The 21,352-nt window shown below is 44.6% G+C and overlaps 1 protein-coding gene across 1 annotated transcript in view; it reads right to left on the bottom strand.

Moving 5' to 3' along the window:
• Nucleotides 1–12,924: 12,924 nt before the first annotated feature.
• The window catches only part of NCAN (neurocan), a gene marked incomplete at both ends in the record, with an annotated part of 83,769 nt that continues 75,341 nt past the window's right edge, over nt 12,925–21,352 (bottom strand). The window contains 3 exons of the mRNA XM_081319106.1: nt 12,925–13,067; nt 14,866–15,048; nt 19,973–20,117. Of these exons, the coding sequence (XP_081175232.1) occupies nt 12,925–13,067; nt 14,866–15,048; nt 19,973–20,117 (471 nt within the window). The remainder of the gene's footprint in view (nt 13,068–14,865; nt 15,049–19,972; nt 20,118–21,352) is intronic.

Genomic DNA, 21,352 nt, shown 5'->3' with positions numbered 1-21,352 from the left:
AGGGAAACCCTGGGTTACTTGGAGCAGAGTGGATTGGGGAAGGGCAGCGTTTTGCAACTTGCCTGCCGTATCCTTAGCCACGTCTTTGGAGGGACTTTCTCTGGGTTGTTTTTTTTTGTTGTTGCATGATCTGGAGGGCTGTGATGTCCCCAAAACGAGTTGAAAAATCCAGAAAAAGAGGACCACTTTCTCCTCTCCCGCAATGTCCCTGACTGTTCTCCTCCTGAAGGCCAGATGCTCTCCTTTGCTCTCCTCCAAGTTTTCCGTTGTCCCGCTTTCTCATGTGGCAACCGACTCCTGGTTGAAAGCCCTCCAGCCTGTCCTGTTTCTAGCCACAAAGCTGAAAGATAGCAAACTTGGGCCAGCTCTCCCGTCAGCCAGTGGCTGTGGAACCGGACCGTAAAGGCTTGGTCCCCTCCATCGGTATGTTTGCTTTGGCTGCATTAATTCTGTGTGCCATCCTGTACTCAGATGATGCTCTGTTCCCGTGAATAAAACCTGTGCGTAATGTGTTGGGATGAGGATGGATTTTGGATCTAAATGGCAGTCCTCACGCCGGGTTTGTGGCTAAAAGATGAACAGACGCAAAAGGATTCAATTGATTCAGTCCAATCAGGGTTTAGAGCAGAGGGACAAAACTGGGAGGGCTGAGCCAGGCTCACGGTACCAATATGGGCTTTAAAGATCCAGATCAATGTTTCTCAACGTTGGCAAACTTAAGATGCGACGTCCTTGATGCTCTCTGAACTTGGCTCTTTGCTTGCAAGAGTTTGGAAGCACTGCAAGCAAACTAGGGAACACCACAGTGCAATTGTGTTTACACTGGTACTCCTTGATTTATAACCACAATCAGGATTGGAAAATTCATTGTTAACCAGTTATGCGAGGCATCATGTGATGGTACCTGATTTGACCACCTTTTTGCTGCAGTCATTAAACGAATCAATAATAATAATAATAATAATAATAATAATAATAATAATAATAATAATAATAATAATAATAATAATAATAATAATAATAATAATAATAATAATAATAATAATAATAATAGTTGGAAGAGACCTTGGAGGTCATCTAGTCCAAACCCTATACCAGGGGTAGGCAACCTTGGCTCTTTTATGACTCGTGGACTTCAACTCCCAGAATATCTGAGCCTGCTGGCTCAGGAATTCTGGGAGTTGAAGTCCACGAGTCATAAAAGAGCCAAGGTCACCTACTCCTGCCCTATACCATTTCAGGCAAATGGCTGTCCAGTCTCTTCTTAAAAACTTCCAGTGTTGGAGTATTTACAGCTTCTGGAGGCAGGTTGTTCCACTGATTAATTGTTCTATCAGGAAACTTAGTTCTAGGTTGCTTCTCTCTTTGGTTAGTTTCCATCTGTTACTTCTTGTCCTGCGTTCAGGTGCTTTGGAGGATAGCTTGACTCCCTCTTCTTTGTGGCAGCCCCTGAGATATTGGAAGACTGCTATTGTGTCACCCCTCGTCCTTCTCTTCATTAAACTGGACATACCCAATTCCAGCAACCGTTCCTTATATGTTTTAGCCTCCAATCCCCTAATCATCTTTGTTGCTCTTCTCTGTACTCTTTCTAGAGTCTCAACAACTTTTTTACATCATGGTGACCAAAACTGGATGTGTTATTCCAAGTGTGGCTTTACCAAGGCATTGTAAAGTAGTATTAACACTTCACGTGATCTTGAGTCTATCCCTCTATTAATGCAGCCTAGCACTGTGTTGGCTTTTTTGGCAACTGCAGCACACGGCTGGCTCATATTTAAGTGATTGTTAAGTGAAACATCCTGTGACTGTGTCTTGTGGCCTTCCCTGCTGGTCATGGGATGCTGCAACCGTCATAAATGCGAACTGGTTGCCAAGCACCTGGATTGTGGCCATGTCCCTGCAGGGGCGCTGCAACAGACATAAGTATGAGGACCATCTGTTTTAACTTTGGGTGGTCACTAAATGAATGGTTCTAAGTTGAGGACTACCTTATGCAATGGTTGGCAGAAGACACGAGAAAAACTCCTTCCTTCCTCATCTTCAGGAAACACACAGAGAAATGATCTTTCTTTGAAAGATATTGATTTATTATTAGGCTTCCGTCCCCACCTTTATTCTGTACACATCAAAGCTGCCTAGCCAATGCTGTCACATTGGATTTTCTCCACAACAGCCCTTGTAGAATGGCCTGGCCAAAGTCTTTCATTCCTAAGGTGGGACTAGAACTCACTGTCTCCCGGTGATTGGCCAAATGTCATCCTGTCAGCTTCCATACCTGAGGGAGAACCAGAACTCAGGGTCTCCTGGTTCTTTTTCTAGAGCAGATACTACCTCAGAATCCTCCCTTAAAGGAATAAAGATGAATGTAGAGAACTGAATGAAAAGGAACTTTTTGAAAGTTACCGAGATAAATCTAACGCAGGCTTTGTATTCATTTTTTCCATCCAAAGCCCACCCACTTTTCACTAGCCCCCTATTTAAAGGAAAATGGGGTTTTGGCTCTGAAAATATAGGACCAATATAGGCAGTCCTTGGCTTACAACCGGTTGCTTAGTGACCATTCAAAGTTACGACAGATCTCCCCAAAGATCACGCGATGTATTAGTGCTGCTTTATAAAACCCTAGTAAGACCATGCCTGGAATACTGCAGCCAATTTTGGTCACCATATCACAAAAAAAGATGCTGAGAGTTTCACCCTCTTGACCCATGACTGTTGCGCTAGGTTTGCCACCAACCATATTGTGAAGTTCGCGGATGATACAACAGTATTCATGATGACAAGGTGGAAGCTTACCGCAAGGAGATTGAGGGGTTGGTGAACTGGTGTAAGGAAAACAGCTTAGTTTTAAATACCGGAAAAACCAAAGAGATCATTGTCGATTTCAGAAAAGGCAGGCACAGCCATATTCCTCTGTGCATTAATGATTCACCTGTGGAGGTGGTTACCAGCATCAAATTCCTGGGTGTGCAGCTAACGAGTAGGCTGGCTTGGTCGCTCAAGAGTGTGACACTGGTGAAGCGGGCACAGCAGCGCGTATATATTCTTTTCTCGCATGAGAAAAGCACATCTTCCTTCTCCTATCCTTACCACTTTCTACAGGGGGATGATCAAGAGCATCCTGTCATACGGCATCACAGTCTGGTTTGGAAGCATCACTGCTTCAGACAAGAAGGCGGTGCAGAGAGTGGTGAGGATGGCCAAAAAAATCATTGGCAGATCCCTCCCTCCCATCCAGGACATAGCAGAGAAGCGTTGCTTGACCAAGGTCCGCAGGATTGTCTGGGACACTACACACCCTCTTCACGACCGGTTTTCCTCGTTACCTTCTGGGAGGAGGGGGCTTCATGGTATCCGTAGCAGAACATCCAGATTCAGCCATAGTTTCATTCCATACAGCATTAACCTTGTGAACTCTCAAGCTTCCTCCTTCCGTTATATATTCAAGATGGACAGCGATTAATATTTATTTGTTATGTAATGTAGGGGTGTGGGTCTATACATATGTTGTATATGGTATGGTTAGGTCTGTGTCATGTATGTGTTTCACTTTGAGAGCGGGGAACTAAATTTCATTTTTGATGTGTGCCGTTGTGCCCACAGTAAAAAAAAATAAAAATAAAGGTTATCTTATCTAATTTGGAAAAAATTTAGACAAGAGCAACTAAGGTGATCAAACCCTGGAGAATAAAACATACGAGGAACAGCTGCGGGACTTGGGTTTGGCCAGTCTAAACAAAAGAAGAAATAGGGGAGACAAGATAGCAGCGTTCCAGCATCTTTGGGCTGCCACAAGGCAGAGAGGGTCAGGTTGTTCACCAAAGCACCAGAGGGAAGGACGAGAAACAATGGTTGGAAACTGACCAAAGAGAGAGAAGCAACCTGGAATTAAGGAGAAACTTCCTGACAGTGAGGACAATCAACCAGTGGAAGAGCTTGCTACCAGAGATCGTGGGCACTCCATCACTGGAGGTTTTTAAGAAGAGACTGGACATTCACTTGTCTGAGACAGTATAGGTTCTCCTGCTTGAGCAGGGGGCTGGACTAGAAGACCTCCAAGGTCCCTTCCAGTTCTATTCTGTTCTGTTCTGTTCTATTCTATTTATGACCCAGTTTTGAAGTTCCACCAATCAGCCCTCTCTGCCCCTCCTCCCATGGACTAACATATCCAAAAAACCACTATGATATTTCTCACATGTTCTGTAATTGAACTGAGGTTTTGCTAATCATAGCTCTGTAAGCCAGCGATGTTTGCCTGCATTGCTTATTTATTGTCACTGCTATTTCAGATTTCTACAGATCTCTCTCTATATGTATGTATATATTCTGAAGGGGTATTTGCTTCTGCAATTAATTGCTTCTAAGAACAGAAAAGGCAGTTTATAGGGTACATTAGAAAAAGCCTAACACTAGCACTCATTAAGTAAAAGCGCTGAAATCTTTAAGGTTCTTGAGGACTAGAGCCTTGCTTTAGGAAAAAAGAAAACAGACGCTTTTCAGTTGATCGATGAAGCCAGGGCCAGACTTTCAAGACTTTTTTGTTTTTAGCATTGTGTTCTTTTTTTTAAAATTATTTTTATCGTTCTCTCTCTTCCGGAAAAAGAAGAAGGCAGTTGACACCAAGATCTGAAGACCAGTAATTGCTGAATTTCTTCAAGCAGTTGAACTGATTTACCTTAAGATCAATCACATTTTGGAATCTAAAAGCTATAAATTTCTGGAAAACCAACAACTAAACCTTAAAGAGTAACATTCTCACTGTATTGCCTAGTAGTCCAATCTTGGCCCTTATGCAGCAGAATTTAAATAAATATGCAACCTCAATTAAAAGGCTTGCAACCCCCCCACCCCCCTACAAAAACCTTGGACCAGAGAGTGATGGATCAATTAATGGTCTGTATTCACGGGAGGGGTTTTTTTTTTTTGGCTTGAAAAATGGGCCGCTGTCACATTCCAAGGGTTGGCAAGATTTATCCCAGGTGCTGGAGCAGCTGAGTATGTTTTATGCAGTCTCGGTAAGCGGGCGAGCTCATTAATGCACCCGAGAAGCTGCTTCCTGCTCGGAGGATGCTGCAGCATAATGAGCACATTGTGGTTAACGGCTGTCCATATACAACATCCAGCAACCTCTTTGACAGCTTGGCATCATTAGTAGACGTCTCTGAAGAAGACCCTGGAAAGTTCACTGACCTCTAGAAGAGGCAGGAAGGAAAGCTGATCCTGGCCTAAGTTGGCTTGGAAGACAGATTCCCTCTCTTTCCCCTCCGCCTCATTCCCTCTCTTTCGGTCCCTTCCTATCTCTTCACCGCCTTCTGTGTCCTTCCTGCAATCTCTCCCTTTCTGCCTCCTCCTCCTCCTCCTCCCTCCCTTTTCTTTCCTCTCTGCATGTTATTCTCTCCATGTTTTCCTCCCCTCTTCCTCTTCTTCTTTCTCCTCTCCCCCTTTCCTTCCCTTTTTCCGTTTCCCTCCCTCTCGCTTTTCTTCTATCCTCTCCCCCTTGTCCTCTTCCTTTTCTCCTTTCTCTATCCCTCTTTCCCTCTCTCCCTGTTCTTTCTTCTTCTTCCTATCTCCCTCCCTCCCTCCTCCTTTTCTTTCTTCCCTCTCTCCTGCTTCCCTGTTTCCCTCCCTCCCTCCCTCCCTCCCTTTTCTTCTTCATCTTTCCCTCCTTCCCGCTTCTTTCTGTTGGAAACTGTGTCCTATTTTTGAGTCTGTAAGATCTACCTGACCACACTTTGGGCAAATGGCCACAAGCAGAGAAGGAGAGGGTTTTTCACATGCTCCTCTCCCCTGCGTCTGTTTCTCACCTGCACTGTTCTTCATCGATCTCTGTCTTTAAGGCACAAAGGGCTGTTGTGATTCAGGGTCAGCCTGTGGGTTCGGCAGTTGGGTCGGACGACTCAGAGGAGGAGGAGGGGGGTGTTGAAGAGCTTGCTGAGGGGGTTGAAGATCTTGCTGATGAGAGCCCTCAGCCAGGCCCCTCCCACCTGGTCACGACGGAGACCCAGCTGTGTGAGCCTGACAGCGTGGATGAAGATGACCCACAGCTGGCCCTGTTCAAGGACGCCCGACGCAGGAGGCAGTCAATCAGGAGTAAACAGAGGAAGGCAATGGGGCACCTCGGAAGGAGGCAGAGAGAAGCCACGCCCTGAACTGTATAAAAGGGGAATGCGTGGGAGGGCTGGTTTGCTGAAGGCAACCGCTTGAAAAGCTCCTGTTTCTTGGTTCGTGTCTTGTTCCGTTTGTTTTTGTATTAATAAATTTGGCAGGCTTAATTCCAGCCTCTTGCCTTCTTGTAAAAGGGGTTGTCCCTGCCTTTTCTGCAGGGCTGGTAGCAGGCTGGTACAGAACAAGGGCCTCTCTCCATCCTCCCCTTTCCCTTCTTGTTACTGTGGTTCTCCCAAATAGAATCAATTTCTGAGCACTTGCTTGTTGATCAGAGATTCCAGGAACATTTTTAACAAGTTCCACAGGTGTTTTTTTTTAAAAAGAAAGGTTGAAACCACGTGATCTATATTATCAAACAACCCCAGAATGAGTCTGGTTGCACCTTTTCCAACTAACACATTTTATTACAGCACGCAGCTCAGAAAAGCTTATGCTTTTTAATAAAATGTGTTGGAAAAGATGCTTGCAGCCTCTATTCACCTTCAAGCAGCACGCTAAGGTATTCTATTCTAGCATGCCTGTGTGAACAACCACCTGTTCAGCTCCTTCCATGAAATGAGATGGAGCAGCTGAGAACAGGGAAAAACCTGGGACCAGGTATGCATCAATTGTTCCCAGATTTGCTAACCAGAATGCCTGTTTCCTCACATTTTCCTCAATTCAGTGACTTCTTGATGGCAATAAGACTCCAAACCTGATTAGTCCCAGCAACACTCATGGAATGGTAGTATCATGGGATTGGAAGGGATCTTAGAGATCTTCTAGTCGAAACCCTGCCCTGGGAGGAATACAAACAAATGCCTGCTGAATTTAATGCTTGAAAACCTCCAGTGATGCAGTTTCCATGATTCCAAGAGGCAGATTGTCCTCTGCTTCATAGTTCTCATAGTCAGGAAATTCTTCCATATTGATTAGGAGTTTGGCTTATCCCTCTATCAAGCTTCCATCTGTTAGCTCTTAAATTACCCGTGGACACTGAGAATAATTCCAATTCCTCAGTATCCTTCTTGTATCATGGTGACTAAATCTGGAATATGTTCAATATTATACCACTGTTGAAGCAGCCCAGGATTGCATTGGCCCTTTGGGCAGCTGCAGCACACTGCTGGCTCATGCTTTAATCTGTCAGAGACATTGCCTCCATAATAAAAACAGTCTTGAGGATCTAGGTTGCAGAAGGCCCTCCCCTTGTTGTTGTTGTTGTTGTTCAGTTGCTAAGTCATGTCCAACTCTTTGCGACCCCTTGGACCATAGCATGCCAAGCCCCCCCAATCTTCCACTGTCTGCCGAAACTCATGTCTGCCACATCAATAACATTATCTAACTAGCTCACCTTCTGCCGTCCCCTTCTACTTTTGCCATCTATCTTTCCCAACATAAATCCTTTTCCCACAAGTCCTCTCTTCTCATTTGGTGGCCAAAATATTTGAGCTTCAGCTTCAGTTATCTGTCCTTCCAAAGAACAGTCAGGGTTGATTTCTTTTAGGATTGACTGGTTTGATCTCCTTGCAGCTCAAGGGACTCTTGAGAATCTTCTCCAGCACCACAACTCGAAAGCATCAATTCTTCCTTTATGGTCCAACTCTCACAGCCCTACATTACTACTGCGAAAACCATAGCTTTGACTTTGTCAGAAAAGTGATGCCTCTGCTTTTTAATATGCTGCCTAGGTTTGTCACTGTTTTCCTCCCAAGGAGCAAACATTTTTTAATTTCATGGCTGCACCGTCTGAAGCCCAAGAAAGTAAAATCTGTCACTGCTTCCCTTTCTATTTGTCAGGAAGTGATGCCATGATCTTAGTTTTTTAATGTTGAGTTTCAAGCCAATTTTTGCACTGTCCTCTCAACACTGGCTCATGTCTGGATTCTAGAAAGAGGGTTTGCCTAGATTTCAGATTTCCTCCCCACCCACCCACTTTCTGAGCTCAATGGATTTTCCCAAGAGTTATTTGCTTATCCACCTTTTGCATTTCACTTCGCTTCCCCAATCCCTGGGACTGCATTATGCCAAATAATGTTTACATTGGTAACCCTGTCCAAATCCCACATAAAAATGATTTACAGGCTGTCTTGCTGTTTTCTCATTCTTGTCATTTATTATTCTTTAAAAGGGACATGGGTGGGAAATGAGTTTCATTGCCAGCTGTGTCTTGCAGACAGATATGGTCTTATATGTTAAGTCCACTGCCCTGGCACTTTTCTGCAGGAAGTGCGGCTGTGTGCACGTTTCACACAACCGCCATTTTAACCTGGATGCGAATCTTCTGGAAGAGATAATGATGGTGGAAGAAAGCAGACGGCGGTCTTAGGAACTGTTAAAAAAATTTATTAAAATGTCCAGCAGTACAGAAACTGCAAAGGGTCTTGTTTTCTCTCCCCCACTTCCCCCCCTTTTTGGGAGGGGGGAACCACCCAAGGGGCAAGAGGGAGGGGTTACACACAGAGGAGGACTGGACACTGCAGTTATGTTGAAACAGCAGAGGTTGGAAAGGTGCTGACTGCACACACCGCACTCACACATACAAACACACCCACACTTGTACATACACCCACAAGTCAAACCCAGTTTCAGATGTGACACATTTTGCTCGCAGGGAAAACAGTTTGGAAGCAATTGCGTTTGCAAAGGATGTGGTAGCCCAGAAGTCTTATGGATTACCTCAGGAACAGGAACACCCACCAGAAGCTTCCAGAAAGATCATTTTAGAAGACAGGACTAGATTTCCTGCCACCTGTTCCTAGGTTGTTCCTCTCTCTAGTGTTGAGGGGTGACCTCAAAGGTCATCTAGACTAACCCTCTGCCAGTGCTGGAAAACAGGTCCTCCAATATGATTGCTCGGTAGTTCGAAGGTCTGTTTTCGAAAGCCAGCAACCAAGACAAGTCCACCATTTTAGGCACTGCTTTTTCCACTGAATAGACAGGGGAAAAAATTGAGACAAATATAAAGATTTCCTCATGGACCTCTTCTCCCTGTCAAGGGCATCCCTGTGGTCATAAAAATTAAGATGGCAGTCTTGGCTACATGGCACAATCACGAGCGTGGCCACCATTTTGACTTTTTTTTAAAAAAAACTCCTTCTTCCATGCAGTTGCCACTCCTGATCCAACTTTGCTTCACTAGATCTTTACATAGCTGGCTCAGGAATTCTGGGAGTTGAAGTCCACAAGTCATAAAAGGGTCACTGTTCCCCACCCCTGCTTTAGGTCTTGGCTTGGAAGGAAGTCCCACTGATATCAGTATAGGTCAGGGGTAGGCAATCTTGGCTCTTTTATGACTCATGGACTTCAACTCCCAGAATTCCTGAGTCAGCATAGCATAGCTGACTCAGGAATTCTGGGAGTTGAAGTCCATGAGTCATAAAAGAGCCAAGGTTGCCTACCCCTGGTATAGGTGAATACAAGGGGAACAGGAAGTCCTAGTGCTATACCTACAATCATTTAGTGACTGTTCAAAGTTACAACGCTACTGAAAAAAGTTACTTACAACTAGTCCTTGCACTTAAAACCATTGCAGCTTCCTGCAATCAAGTAATCAAAATTTGGGAGCTTGGCAACTGCCTTGTATTTACAATAGTTGCAGCATCCTGGGGTGGACTTCAGCTTGCTGAATTCCCCTGGACAGCCTAAATTAAAGTATACTGTGCAGCCAATTCAAGCTTTTCTCTAGGGCTGTGCCCTGCTCACAAAACACCTGTCGACTGAATTTTATCTAGTGGCCACCGATGATGGGAGTTGTAGTGCTCACAGATCTGGAAAGCCACACAGTTTCACCACTGCGGCCTTAGGATGCAGAGGCCACTGAGAGATTTTTGTCAAGGCCAGCCTACATCTCCTTGTAGAGAAAGCCATCATGGCAAACAAGCTTCTGATTAATACATGTAGCAACACCGCCAAGGATGTCCCCAGAGAGGGTCAAAAAAGCCAAGATGGCAGCAGCAGCATGGTTAAAGTTCTATGATGTATGTAAAAAAGGGGCGGGGCTTCCTTTATACAGTCACGTCTGCCATCTTGATTTTTGTTTTTTATCCTTCCTGTGGACACCCCTGGACAGAGCCAGATGCAAAAATGGATAGAATTATGGGTATAGAGGCCAAAAAGAAAAAGAAAAACAACCCCAAGAGGATAAGAGGGGGAAGGCGAATGAAGATTTTCTGTTATTATACTCTATACCAAGAGAATCAAATTCTAGCACACATTGTGGCACCCAGTTCCTCACCTTCAAGTAGTCCTCACTTAATGACTCTTCGGTGTTACAACAGATTGCTGATGACCCATTCTCAAAATTATGACAACTGCACCCCTGCTGTCATGTGATACATTTTGGGAACTTGGCAACCAGCTTGCATTTACAACCTTTTACAATATCTCTCATCACATGACTACATTTTAAAACCTTTTCTGCCATTTTCCAGCAAAAAAGACTTTGGATATGCTGGATTTACTTTACAACCACAGGATTTGCTTAATGACCATGGTGACTCATTTTACAGCCACTGTAAGAACTTTTGTAATATCGAGTTAGGTCACGCAGTAATCCATTTAACAACTGCAATGACTGATGAACAAAATTCTGGGTCTAACTATAGTCGTTAAGTGAGGACTAAGTATAGTCTACCTCTAAGGGCTGATGTTGAAAAAAGTGAGGTGTGACACAGGGAAAATCTAGATCATGTTTGATTTAGAGATCAGACTCAGCAGTGTTCCCAAGGTCAAAAAAAGTCAAGATGTAGCCACGCTTGTGTTACTGAGCCCCCTCCTTCCATTTTATTGCCTGTAAAAAGAGGCAGGGCTTCGATCACAGACTTCTCTGCAGATGCCTCTGAATTGAAAGTTTCCCATTTTAACCAGTTAATTTAATTTATGTTTGAATGAAAAATAAATTTAGATCAAGGGGACTTTGCTGACAGAGGGCCTTGCCTTGTGCTTTGTGGGGGCAAAGAGAGCAAACAACCAGGACTACCATTTATGTGGGTTGCCACATCCTTCATGTCCACCAGATGGCAGCAAACAGCAAACCCAAGCACCTTCCTGCCATCTAGTGTGTTACTTGAGTTTTGCAACCTAGTCCTAAGAACAAGAACAATGCAAAATTCCTTATATCTGCAAAATTTAAACAAAAGAAGAGGAGACTTGAGAAAGTATCACTAGAGCTGACATTTTCATGACCTGTTTTAAAATCATGCTCTAGGCTCAGACTTCCTAGAGACAATATACTCCTATGAATATAGCTGCTGGGCTGGGCAGCATCCATTTTAATCTCTCACTGGTGGCCCAGGATTGTGCTATGTCAGAGCTGTGGGGCATGGTGGGAAATTCATGACACCTTCTCAACCTTAGCCATTGTAAGATGTGTGGACTTCAATTCCCAGAATTCTCCAGCCAGTTAAGCTGAAGTCTATGAATCCTAAAGCTGCCAAGGGTGAGAAACATATGCTATGTTTCTTCCCCATCCTAACAATGTTTCAAAGAAGTAATAGAATAAAAATGAGATCAGAAAAGGTGTGGCTTGAAGTTTCTGGGGAAGTGGCCTAGTTCGTGGAGAATCCCAGACCACGTTTGAAGAAGAGCTATGTTTCTCTGGAAGGATTTGCAGGCTAAGGAACTTAGTTTCCTAGGTCGTTTATGCAACAGGCCTGTAATGGTGTGTGAGAATGGCCTTGTGAGATGGGAGAGGGAGCCACAGATTGGGCAAGTGCTAGGTTTCCCATGGTTTCTGTCCTTTGGTGGACATCTTTTACATCCTGGTTATCCAATCTATAGCTCTCCCTCTTTTCTGCCAAAGTCATTCCCACATACCAAGGTCTCCAAATTTTAGGACTTCTGGACTTCAACTCCCAGAATTCCTCAGCCAGCCATGTCTCAGGGCACCTATTTCCTTAAAAGTGGGAATGACAGATGTCATCCATCCCTGGAACAGATGGCAATCGAATAGAATCAGCCTCACCTTCTTCCCTTGGATAAATCAGAAACTGGCTAAGTAGCAACCAGAGAGAGCAGGCAGCAAAGAAAATGTCTTAAACCAGCTATGTTCAATTCAGCTGCCTCCAGGTAGTTTGGACTACAATTCCCATCACCTGATCAGGCCCATGGTGGTGGGACACCAAAACCTTCGGAAGGGGCAAGACAGGCCACCTGACTCTTGTGCTGAGAAAAATGTCTTCCGTTAACTTCTCTAAAATTATGGGATTTTTTTTTGCAAAGCATTGTTCTTCTTTTGTTACTTTGTGGAAGTTGCTGACTGTGGGGGGGGGAGGATCGGGGTGAGTTGGGGGCTAAGAAGGCCAAAGCAGAACCATCCAATTCTCCAATCATTGGGCAATTTATTTGCCCCTCTGAATTTTAAGCCCCCATTTCCCAGAGGATCTTTGCAACCAAGACGAGCTTTTGCAACTTCTCTTTTAAAAAGGAGAGCAAATTCTCAGAAATTAGCACCCCAGTTTTGCTGGAGGTGTCTCTGTGTGTGTGTGTGTGGGGGGAGGCGTGAGGAACGTGTTGACCTCACTGGAATCATTTTAAGTGCCAGGTTTTCAGCGTATCTGCCTGAATGCCAGTGGGCATGCACTGCACGCAGCTGTGCCATCCTGCAGCGGGCCCTGGGTATAGAGAAACGAGAGGGGAAGAAAAGGCCATCAGCCACTCCCATCACACATGGAAACCCCATCACATCCTGGATGGTCGGGAGGAAGAGGGAGGAGGAGGAGGGGGCTGTAGGTACGGGGAAGGGATCAAAGCTTGTGCTTCCATTGGGGTCAGAGGTTAAAAGTAGTTGCTGCCATCCTCCGCCCAGTCCAGCTTTGGACGCTGCTTCTGGTGTTTCCTCCGCTCCTTGCGAGATTTGTGATGGTGATGTTGCCGGCGGTGATGACGACGGTGCCGCCGGGTTCTGTGGGACCGTCTGGCTATAAGGAATCAACAGCCAGGAAAGAGGGAGGCGTTAGTCACTCGGCTCAGACTAGGTGGTAAGTGCAACAAGGGCTAGCTCAGGGGTAGGCAACCTCGGCTCTTTTATGACTCATGGACGTCAACTCCCAGAATTCCTGAGTCAGCTGTGCTGACTCAGGAATTTTGGGAGTTGAAGTCCATGAGTCATAAAAGAGCCGAGGTTGCCTACCCCTGGGCTAGCTACTACCACAGTTCTACATGCAGGAATTCCTCGTTTAACAACTGCCTCGTTGAGTGACCCTTTGCAGTTACGGCGGTGATGAAAAAAACAAAACCCTAATTTTGCAACCAGTCCTTGCCTTTATGACCTTTGCAGGTCTGAAAAGCCGAGGAAAGTTGAACTAAGATCATAAACGTAATTGTGGTTTCACTTAGCCACCGTTTCATTTTAGTGACTGAGCTGCAGGGGCCAATGGTGGTTGCTAAACGAGGACTACCTGTCCTCAACTTTTCTAAAAGACATTGCCTGCACAAACAGTACACATTGAGAGCCAATTTGGCAGAAGGGCAAAACTGCTGGACTAGAAACCAGGAGATTCTGAGTTCTATTCTCTCCTTTGGTAGAAATGTTGGGTGGTCGACTTTGGGATAGTCCCTCCCTCCTAGCCCGTCCTACCCCGCACGACTGTTGTCATCGGAAGACGAGGCAGTTTGGTAGTTTTACAAATGAAAATGGATTATTGTAGTGTATGCCTGTAAAGCATACACGGAAATGTCAGCACAGCAGGGGGCTGGACAGCTCCAGGCTATAACCATTTTGGCGGGAAAGCCTGAATAGAGCGAGTCGTTGACAGCCCCAGGGCATGGTCAGCTCTGGCGTTTAAATCCATTGGCCACCTGCACTGGCGGGAAGCCCAGGTTTAAATCTATTGGTCACCATTCACCTGGGCAGGTATAAAGGGACGCCAGGTAACCCCTTTGCTCCAGCTTCATTTCTGACCCAATAAAGAAGTACTACCCAGCTCAAGTGTCCGCCTCTCCGTACAACCACGCGACATTGCAATTATAAATCAAATAAATAAGAAACTCACCGATCCACACCACATATTCATCTATCTACCTATATTTCTCCCAGTATCAGCCCCACCCTCCACCCCCATATTTACTTCCTGACCTAGGTGTGAGCACCCAGCTGCCCCTTGGCTGATCTCAGAATGAAGGCAAGTCAGACTTGGTCACACCTTGATATTTCCACTAAGAAATATCGTGACTATTGGAGCAGAAAGTGGAGAGAGGGAAGGGAAGGGAAGGGAAGGGAAGGGAAGGGAAGGGAAGGAAAGGAAAGGAAAGGAAAGGAAAGGAAAGGAAAGGAAAGGAAAGGAAAGGAAAGGAAAGGAAAGGAAAGGAAAGGAAAGGAGGGAGAAAGGGAAGGATCAAAAAAGGGAGGGAGGGAGGGAGGGAGAGAGGAAGGAAATATACACCAACATTTTCATATATATTTTTTTATCAAGAATTGAGCTAATTTACCTAGTGCGTATGTGTATTACTTTTCAATATGTGAATCCACATATTCTGGTGCCTTTCTCCTCTCCTTTCCCTCCCCATCCCACCTACTCTTTTTCATCCCAAGGAGCAAAAGAGCTCTCCCAGTCCGACCCTGGGAGGCGCTTGTTCTTAGCGCCCTTTGCCAGGTTTCCTTCCCCAGACCACCTGCCGGCCTGCCCAGCCAAGAGGGAAGAAAGAGAAAGGGAGATTTCTGTGCCTCCCAATCAGCCGTTTCCACCTTTGTCCCTGAAAGTGACGGCAGGAACTCACGTTTTGTGCAGAGGAGCTTGGGGTTCTCCCACAGGCCGTTGACATGACATTTGATGGTGGGCAAACGTCTCTGGAGGAAGCCTTCTGTGCACTGGTATCGGACGATCGAGTGCACGCTGTACTTCTCCTTCTTCTTTCCAATGGGGGAAGCGTTTTCCACCAGAGGGGGCGGCCCACACAGCACTACAAAGACCATACAAGTTGTAGACAGGAAGGCGTGGAAAACCTGCCTTACAACAGCCGTTGACTGACTTTGTTAGGCATTTCAAAAAGGTTCCTTCCTGTTACTTTGTTTTCCCCTTTGAATTTTTCAGTTTTAGGCTTATGATTTCCAGCCCAGAACAATTTATTTTTTTTCTTGGACATTTTCACCCCATTTACTAGGAATCACAATTTAAATGACACCAGCACCCGTTGGTATCATAAGGCAACAATTCTGCAAAACTCTATTTAACCCTTGAGCGAGTGCTTTGGTGCACAGCGTGCGCCATTGCCACTTACAACTCCAATAAGCTGACAATCACACAACTCGCTCACCCTGATAGGCCTTTGATCGCATCGGTAATATGATCAGTTTCCTGAAAACTGCGGCTGTAATTATAATTTCTTTTTAGTGACTTGCAACATCTGATTGTTCACTACTCAGCTGACTTTTTGGAGGTGTGTTTTTGAAATGCGTAGAAAGAAAAGATTCTAAAGCAAGAAGCAAAATTTATCTGATTTTATACTCATCGTGTATTTTGGAAGTCTTTTTGAACAGATTCGCTGCCCTCTCCTTTGAGGCTGACGGGAGCACCCGGTCCCTCCCCAAAGAAGCTTCTGATCACCGGATCGCATTGCGTGGAGGGCCCTACAACTCGCCACAGCCAACTAGCTACAGCCGACTCGCCACAGCCGACTCGCCACAGGACAATGCAACGATTCAATTTAATTATTGAAATTATTGTACTGGCATAATAAAGTAATCTTTTAATTATTTTCAATAATTATGCCGGAAAAGATTGATAAACAAAGTATATGTTTGATTTAACATGTGATCACAGCGGCAAGAATCATACTTGCACAATATTGGAAAAAGGAAGAAACACCATCAGAGGAAGAAATAATTTAAAAAATATTAGATTGTGCAGAAATGGACAGACTTACTACGAGATTGAAAGAAAAAGAAGAAACAGAACACTATCAGGCTTGGGACATGTTTTATCAATGGCTGGAGAAAAGAATAAAGGATTAGGAATTAAATTTGTACTAGGGAAGGATAAACTCAGACAACATGTGGGCTAATGCCTCCTTAAGTAACACCAGCTGCCTGCAATTAGTGCAGGTTCGAGTCCCACCAGGCTCAAGGTTGACTCAGCCTTCCATCCTTCCCAGGTAGGTAAAATGAGGACCCAGATTGTTGGGGGCAATAAGCTGACTTTGTAATAATGCTGCTTGGGGGGGGGAAAGCCCTAATAAGCAGGCATATACATAGAATGAAGGCTACTGCTAAGCTTGTAAGCCGCCCTGAGTCTTCGGAGAAGGGCGGGATATAAATGGAATTTAAAAAAAATATTGAATTGTATTGAAAAAAATTAATAAAAAATTTACAAAAAATAAAAATAAAAAATTACTTTAATTTTTGTCATTCACATTTCATTTTGCCCCTCCTTTGGCATCCTTTCTTTAATGATTCCTTTCCACTATTAGCGTAACTCTTGTCCCACGACAACTTGGCCATGTCAAGTTGTCCGTGGTGAGTTGTCATAGACCCCCTACAGGTAGTCCTCAGCTTACGAGCACAATTGAGCCTGGACTTTGGTTGTTAAGCCATTGAGGTCATTAGGTGGGTCACCATGTGACTGTTTTTAGAGTGAGTCACTGCAGACGTTAAACAAATCACATGGTTGTGAAGTGAATCCAGTATATTTAATGAGTGGTTTTTGCCATCTTCTGCCAGAAAACAACAACAAAAAAATTGTGGTCACGTGACTTCAGGATGCCGCAACTGGTCCTAAATGCAAGCTGGTTACCAAGCAACCTGAAATACGATCACATGACCACTTCGAGACGTAAGTAAAGGTAGTCCACGACTTACAACAGTTCATTTAGTGACCGTTCAAAGTTACAACGGCGTTGTAAAAAGTAACTTATGACCATTTTTCACGCTTAACGCTGTTGCAGCATCCCCATGGTCACATGATCAAAATTCAGATGCTTGGCAACTGGCTCATAGTTATGACGGTTGCAGTGTCCCGGGGTCATGCGATCACCTATTCCAACTTTCTGACGAATACAGTCAGTGGGGATGCCAGATTCACTTAACAACTGTATTACTACCAAATGCAGTGATTCACTTAACAACTGCGGCAAGAAAGGTCGTAAAATGGGGAAAAAGTCATTTAACAAATGTCTCAATTAGCAACAGAAATTTCGGGCTCAATTGAGGTTGTAAGACAAGGACTACCTGTAACATTTGTTGTGTCTGTCATAATTTTGAACGGTAATTAAGCCACCAGCCGTTAAACGAGGATGACCTCCTGGCACTGATTGTATTACCCAGATGGGTAATGAAACGTCTGCAAGAAAACAGCCAAGCTTAGAGAGCACCAAGGACCCCGCATGTTCATATTATTGCCAAAAAAAAATATGACATTGAAGTGTCCCTGTGAGTCACCAGAGATGCTGGATTTGATGTTGCCTTCACTATTTTCCTCCTGAATTTAATCAGGCTCAGTCTCTCTCTGTGGATATTTCTGCATTAAGTGATGCTGATTCAAATCTGAGATTGCTCTGCTTTACAAAAGGCGATGAGGGAACAAGATGAATCTCTGCCTTGGAAGGTTTACAATCTGTGTTTTATCATTGTAAGAGATGTAGGAGAGGGAACCACTGCCTTTACAAATCTGGGTTTTTAAAGGAAAAAAATGATCTGAATTCTGAAGACACACTCAAGGGGTTTTCTTTCTTCTTAAGCAATTTATATTTTCAGATGTTTTAGGACCTTTATAAATCCAACCGATGCCAAAGGGCCCATTTGGGGATGAAGTTATACTCCAGTAGTTGGGGTATATGGGGAAGGGGGATTTCTGTATTTAATTACCAACTTTTATCAGAGCTAATATATCATTAGCCTTGGAAGTGGAAAAGACCCATTTCTCAAATCTGTCACAAACAGCTGGAGGTTAATGTGACTTTTCCAATAAGCAATGGAGGGTCTTGATAGTTTTAATGGGAGAATTTCAAAGGCAAATTAACGTAGTGGGAGAAAACAGCCCCAAAGGGGATTATTTCATTCCTGCCTCCACCAACTGGAAAACAGAGAATTTAGGATCTCTGAGTAAGAACACCCAGTGGTTTTTGAAAAAAAAAAATCCCTGATGTGGGAAAGCCACAATTGAGCCTAAAATTTCTCTTGTTAAGTGAGACATCGGTTAAGTGAGCTTTGCCCCTTTTTATGACCTTCCTTGCCTCAGTTGTTAAGTGAATCGGGCTTCCCCATTGATATTGCTTGTCAGAAAGTCACAAAAGGTGACCACATGACCCCGGGACACTGCAACTGTTATAAATATGCCGAGCATCTGAATCTTGATCAGGTGACCATGGGGAGGCTACAAAGGTTGTAAGTGTGAAAAACGGTCGTAAGTCACTTTTTTCAGTGCCATTGTAACTTTGGACGGTCACTACATGAACTGTTGTAAGTCGAGGACTATCTTTACAGATAGTTCTCGACTTACAACCTATAAATTTGAAGTTACGATGGACCTCCCTAGGAGTACTTAGGATCTGGATTTGAAGTTACGATGGTTACCTTTCCCTGCATGGTTGCTCAGCAATTGGGCTGCATTGACAGCTGTTTGCAGCATCCTAGGATCGCACAACATTTTGCTGAAAACCAACATTGACTTCCATTTTTCTGCAAAACCGTATCCATAGTGAACCATCAGATCACTTAATGACTGTAGTGTTTACTTAACGATTTGTTTAACAACCGCTGTAAAAAAAGGTTGATTAATTATGTTGGCCATAGGGTGGTGATTTAATTTATGACCATCGTGGGTTATAACCACGATGGGCAGGCTCTATGTCAGACATGTCAAACACAAGGCCCGGGGGCCAGATCCGGCCCGCGAAATGGTTTAATGTGGCCCGCGAAGCCATCCTGGAAACAATGAGGGAACGGCCCCCACTGCCTTGGCCCTGGCCCAGAGACCCTCCTTCTGCCAGAGACCCTCAGATCTGTCCCAGTCCTGCCCAGGCCCCCATAGGCACCCTTGATGCGAACGATGTAGAGCTGGCCACGCCCACCCAGTAGGCCATACGCACTCTAGCCACGCCCACCCAGTAGGCCATGCCCACCCAACCATACCCACCCGGCCCCCTGAGGGCAACCGCAATGCTGATGCGGCCCTCAATGAAATTGAGTTTGACACCCCTGCTCTATGTCTATAACTTGAAGGCACCCAGTATTTGGATCCCGGCTTCTCTTTTGCTCAGTAATTGTTTGGAGTGTAGGAAAGTGTCGAAGAACATGAGGATGGATTTGAAGAAAAAGAGAGGATAACATGTGAAAATAGGAAACTAGGCCAGGAAAACAGGAAGCTTTGAGAAAGAAACTCAAGACTGTTCCATCTTGACTCTTCTTGATACAGGTTAACTCAACTGAACTGTAACTGTGTCAGCTTATGAAAGGAATGGAGTCTGCCTATTAAGTACATATGTTGAAACATCATAAAGTGGGTCACCACATGACAGGACCTGTTTTTATGACCTTTTTAGTGGCAGTTGTTAAAACGAACACCACAGTCATTAAGTGAACCCATGGTTCACCAGGGGCTATTTTTGCTGGAAACCATAAGTAAATGCTACTTTGGGGGCAAAAGCATTGTAAATTGCAGCCACGTGACTGTGGGATGCTGCAAAGAGCTGTAAATGCCGCTCGGTTATGAAGAATCCAAAATGAAGTCATGTGACCACCGGGAGAGGGAACCGGTTGCAAATCGAGGACCACCTGTATAAGGAGGGTAAGAGAAATGGGCTGATAATCCTGTGAAAAACAGCCAATGGGGTTTCTCCCAAGGTCCACTCAAAGGAAGAAAAAGTAAATAAAAATGCACGCCTTTATTACCTGTATCTTTTTTGCAGACATACGGAAGTTTGTAGTTGCATGGGACATCATTCCACTTGCCAGTCTCATGGGACACCAATACCACGCAATCCTCGCCTCCGGCAAAGAAATTATCTGGCTGGTTTTCACGCCAATTCTCGTATTGCTATCAAACAATAGAGAATGGCACAGACGTTAAAAATAGTTCCCCAGATTGCACCTTCACTACCCCTTCCTTTTAATTTTTCTTCTGGATCAGGAGTGTCCAATCTTGGCAACTTTAAGACTTGTGGACTTCAACTCCCAGAATCCCCCAGCCAGCGTGTCTTAAAGTTGCCAAGATTGGACATCCCTGTTCTAGATCATGCATGTTCAAAAGGGCTGGAGCATGTATTGCATCAGCACAATGCTGCTTTTATAATTTGTTGTTTGGGTTGTGTACCTCCCGGACCCCACTAATCTAGTGGGATAATGTCTTGTGCCATTTCCACCACATAGTGGTTTCTACAGGGTTTCAGCCAAAAAGTCAAGATGGCAGCCACAACAGTAGGATTGAAGCTCTGCCTGTTTTTTTTAATGGGCGTTGCACATAAAACATGCCACTCACATAAAAGCAGGCAAGCCTTTGATTGTACCGTTGTGTCTGCCACCTGGACCATTTCACTGCACCTGGCTCCACTGCAGTTCCCATGTTTTATTTTTATTGATTTTATTGTAATATCTTTGATTACTGTGAACCGCCCATGGTGGTGGAGAGTAGACTATCAATTTTTGTTATGTGTTCCAGTATTCTGTCCATTGATTGCAGCTTGCTATTGATTCAGGAAGAGAAGAGCTTTCTCCATAACCTGGCCCTTTTAAAGCTCAAATCTGGGAAGATTGTCTGCAAGGGAGGGACTTTACCTCCAGGCCAAGCTGGGTTTAAGCCCTTGGTTTCTCCTATCTAGCTTGGCGTGGTCTGTTGCAGCAGATGTCAGGCGCAAGAAAATTATTTATTTATTTACAAAATTTATACGGCAGCTCAGTCACCTTCAGTGACTCTAGGCAGCTTACAAACAATAAAAACCCAATATACAAAGAGTAACAGCAACAGCCCCCCCACTCCCCTTTGAAATGGGATCCAAAGGAACCGTTCAGGATAAGGTTCAAGGGTATTACGAGTTTATTTCATGCTATCTATTCACAAGAATCTGAATTACTAACGGTCAAGGCGAACTGGCACCAAATAAGAGTCATTGCAGAGTAACAGAGTTGGGAGGGACCCTTGAGGTCTTCTATTCCAGGGCTTTTCAACCTTTTCACCCATTGTACCACTTTTAGGATAGGGCAACATCCGAGTACCACCGGTTGCCTAGCTCCAGCCATCTCTTGCTTAGGCTTGTGCAGTGCTGCCACCAGTTC

This window comes from Vipera berus (genome assembly GCF_964194415.1).
Source record: "Vipera berus genome assembly, chromosome: 1".
Taxonomy (NCBI): Eukaryota; Metazoa; Chordata; class Lepidosauria; order Squamata; family Viperidae; genus Vipera; species Vipera berus.
This window is presented reverse-complemented; position numbering and strand designations above follow the sequence as displayed.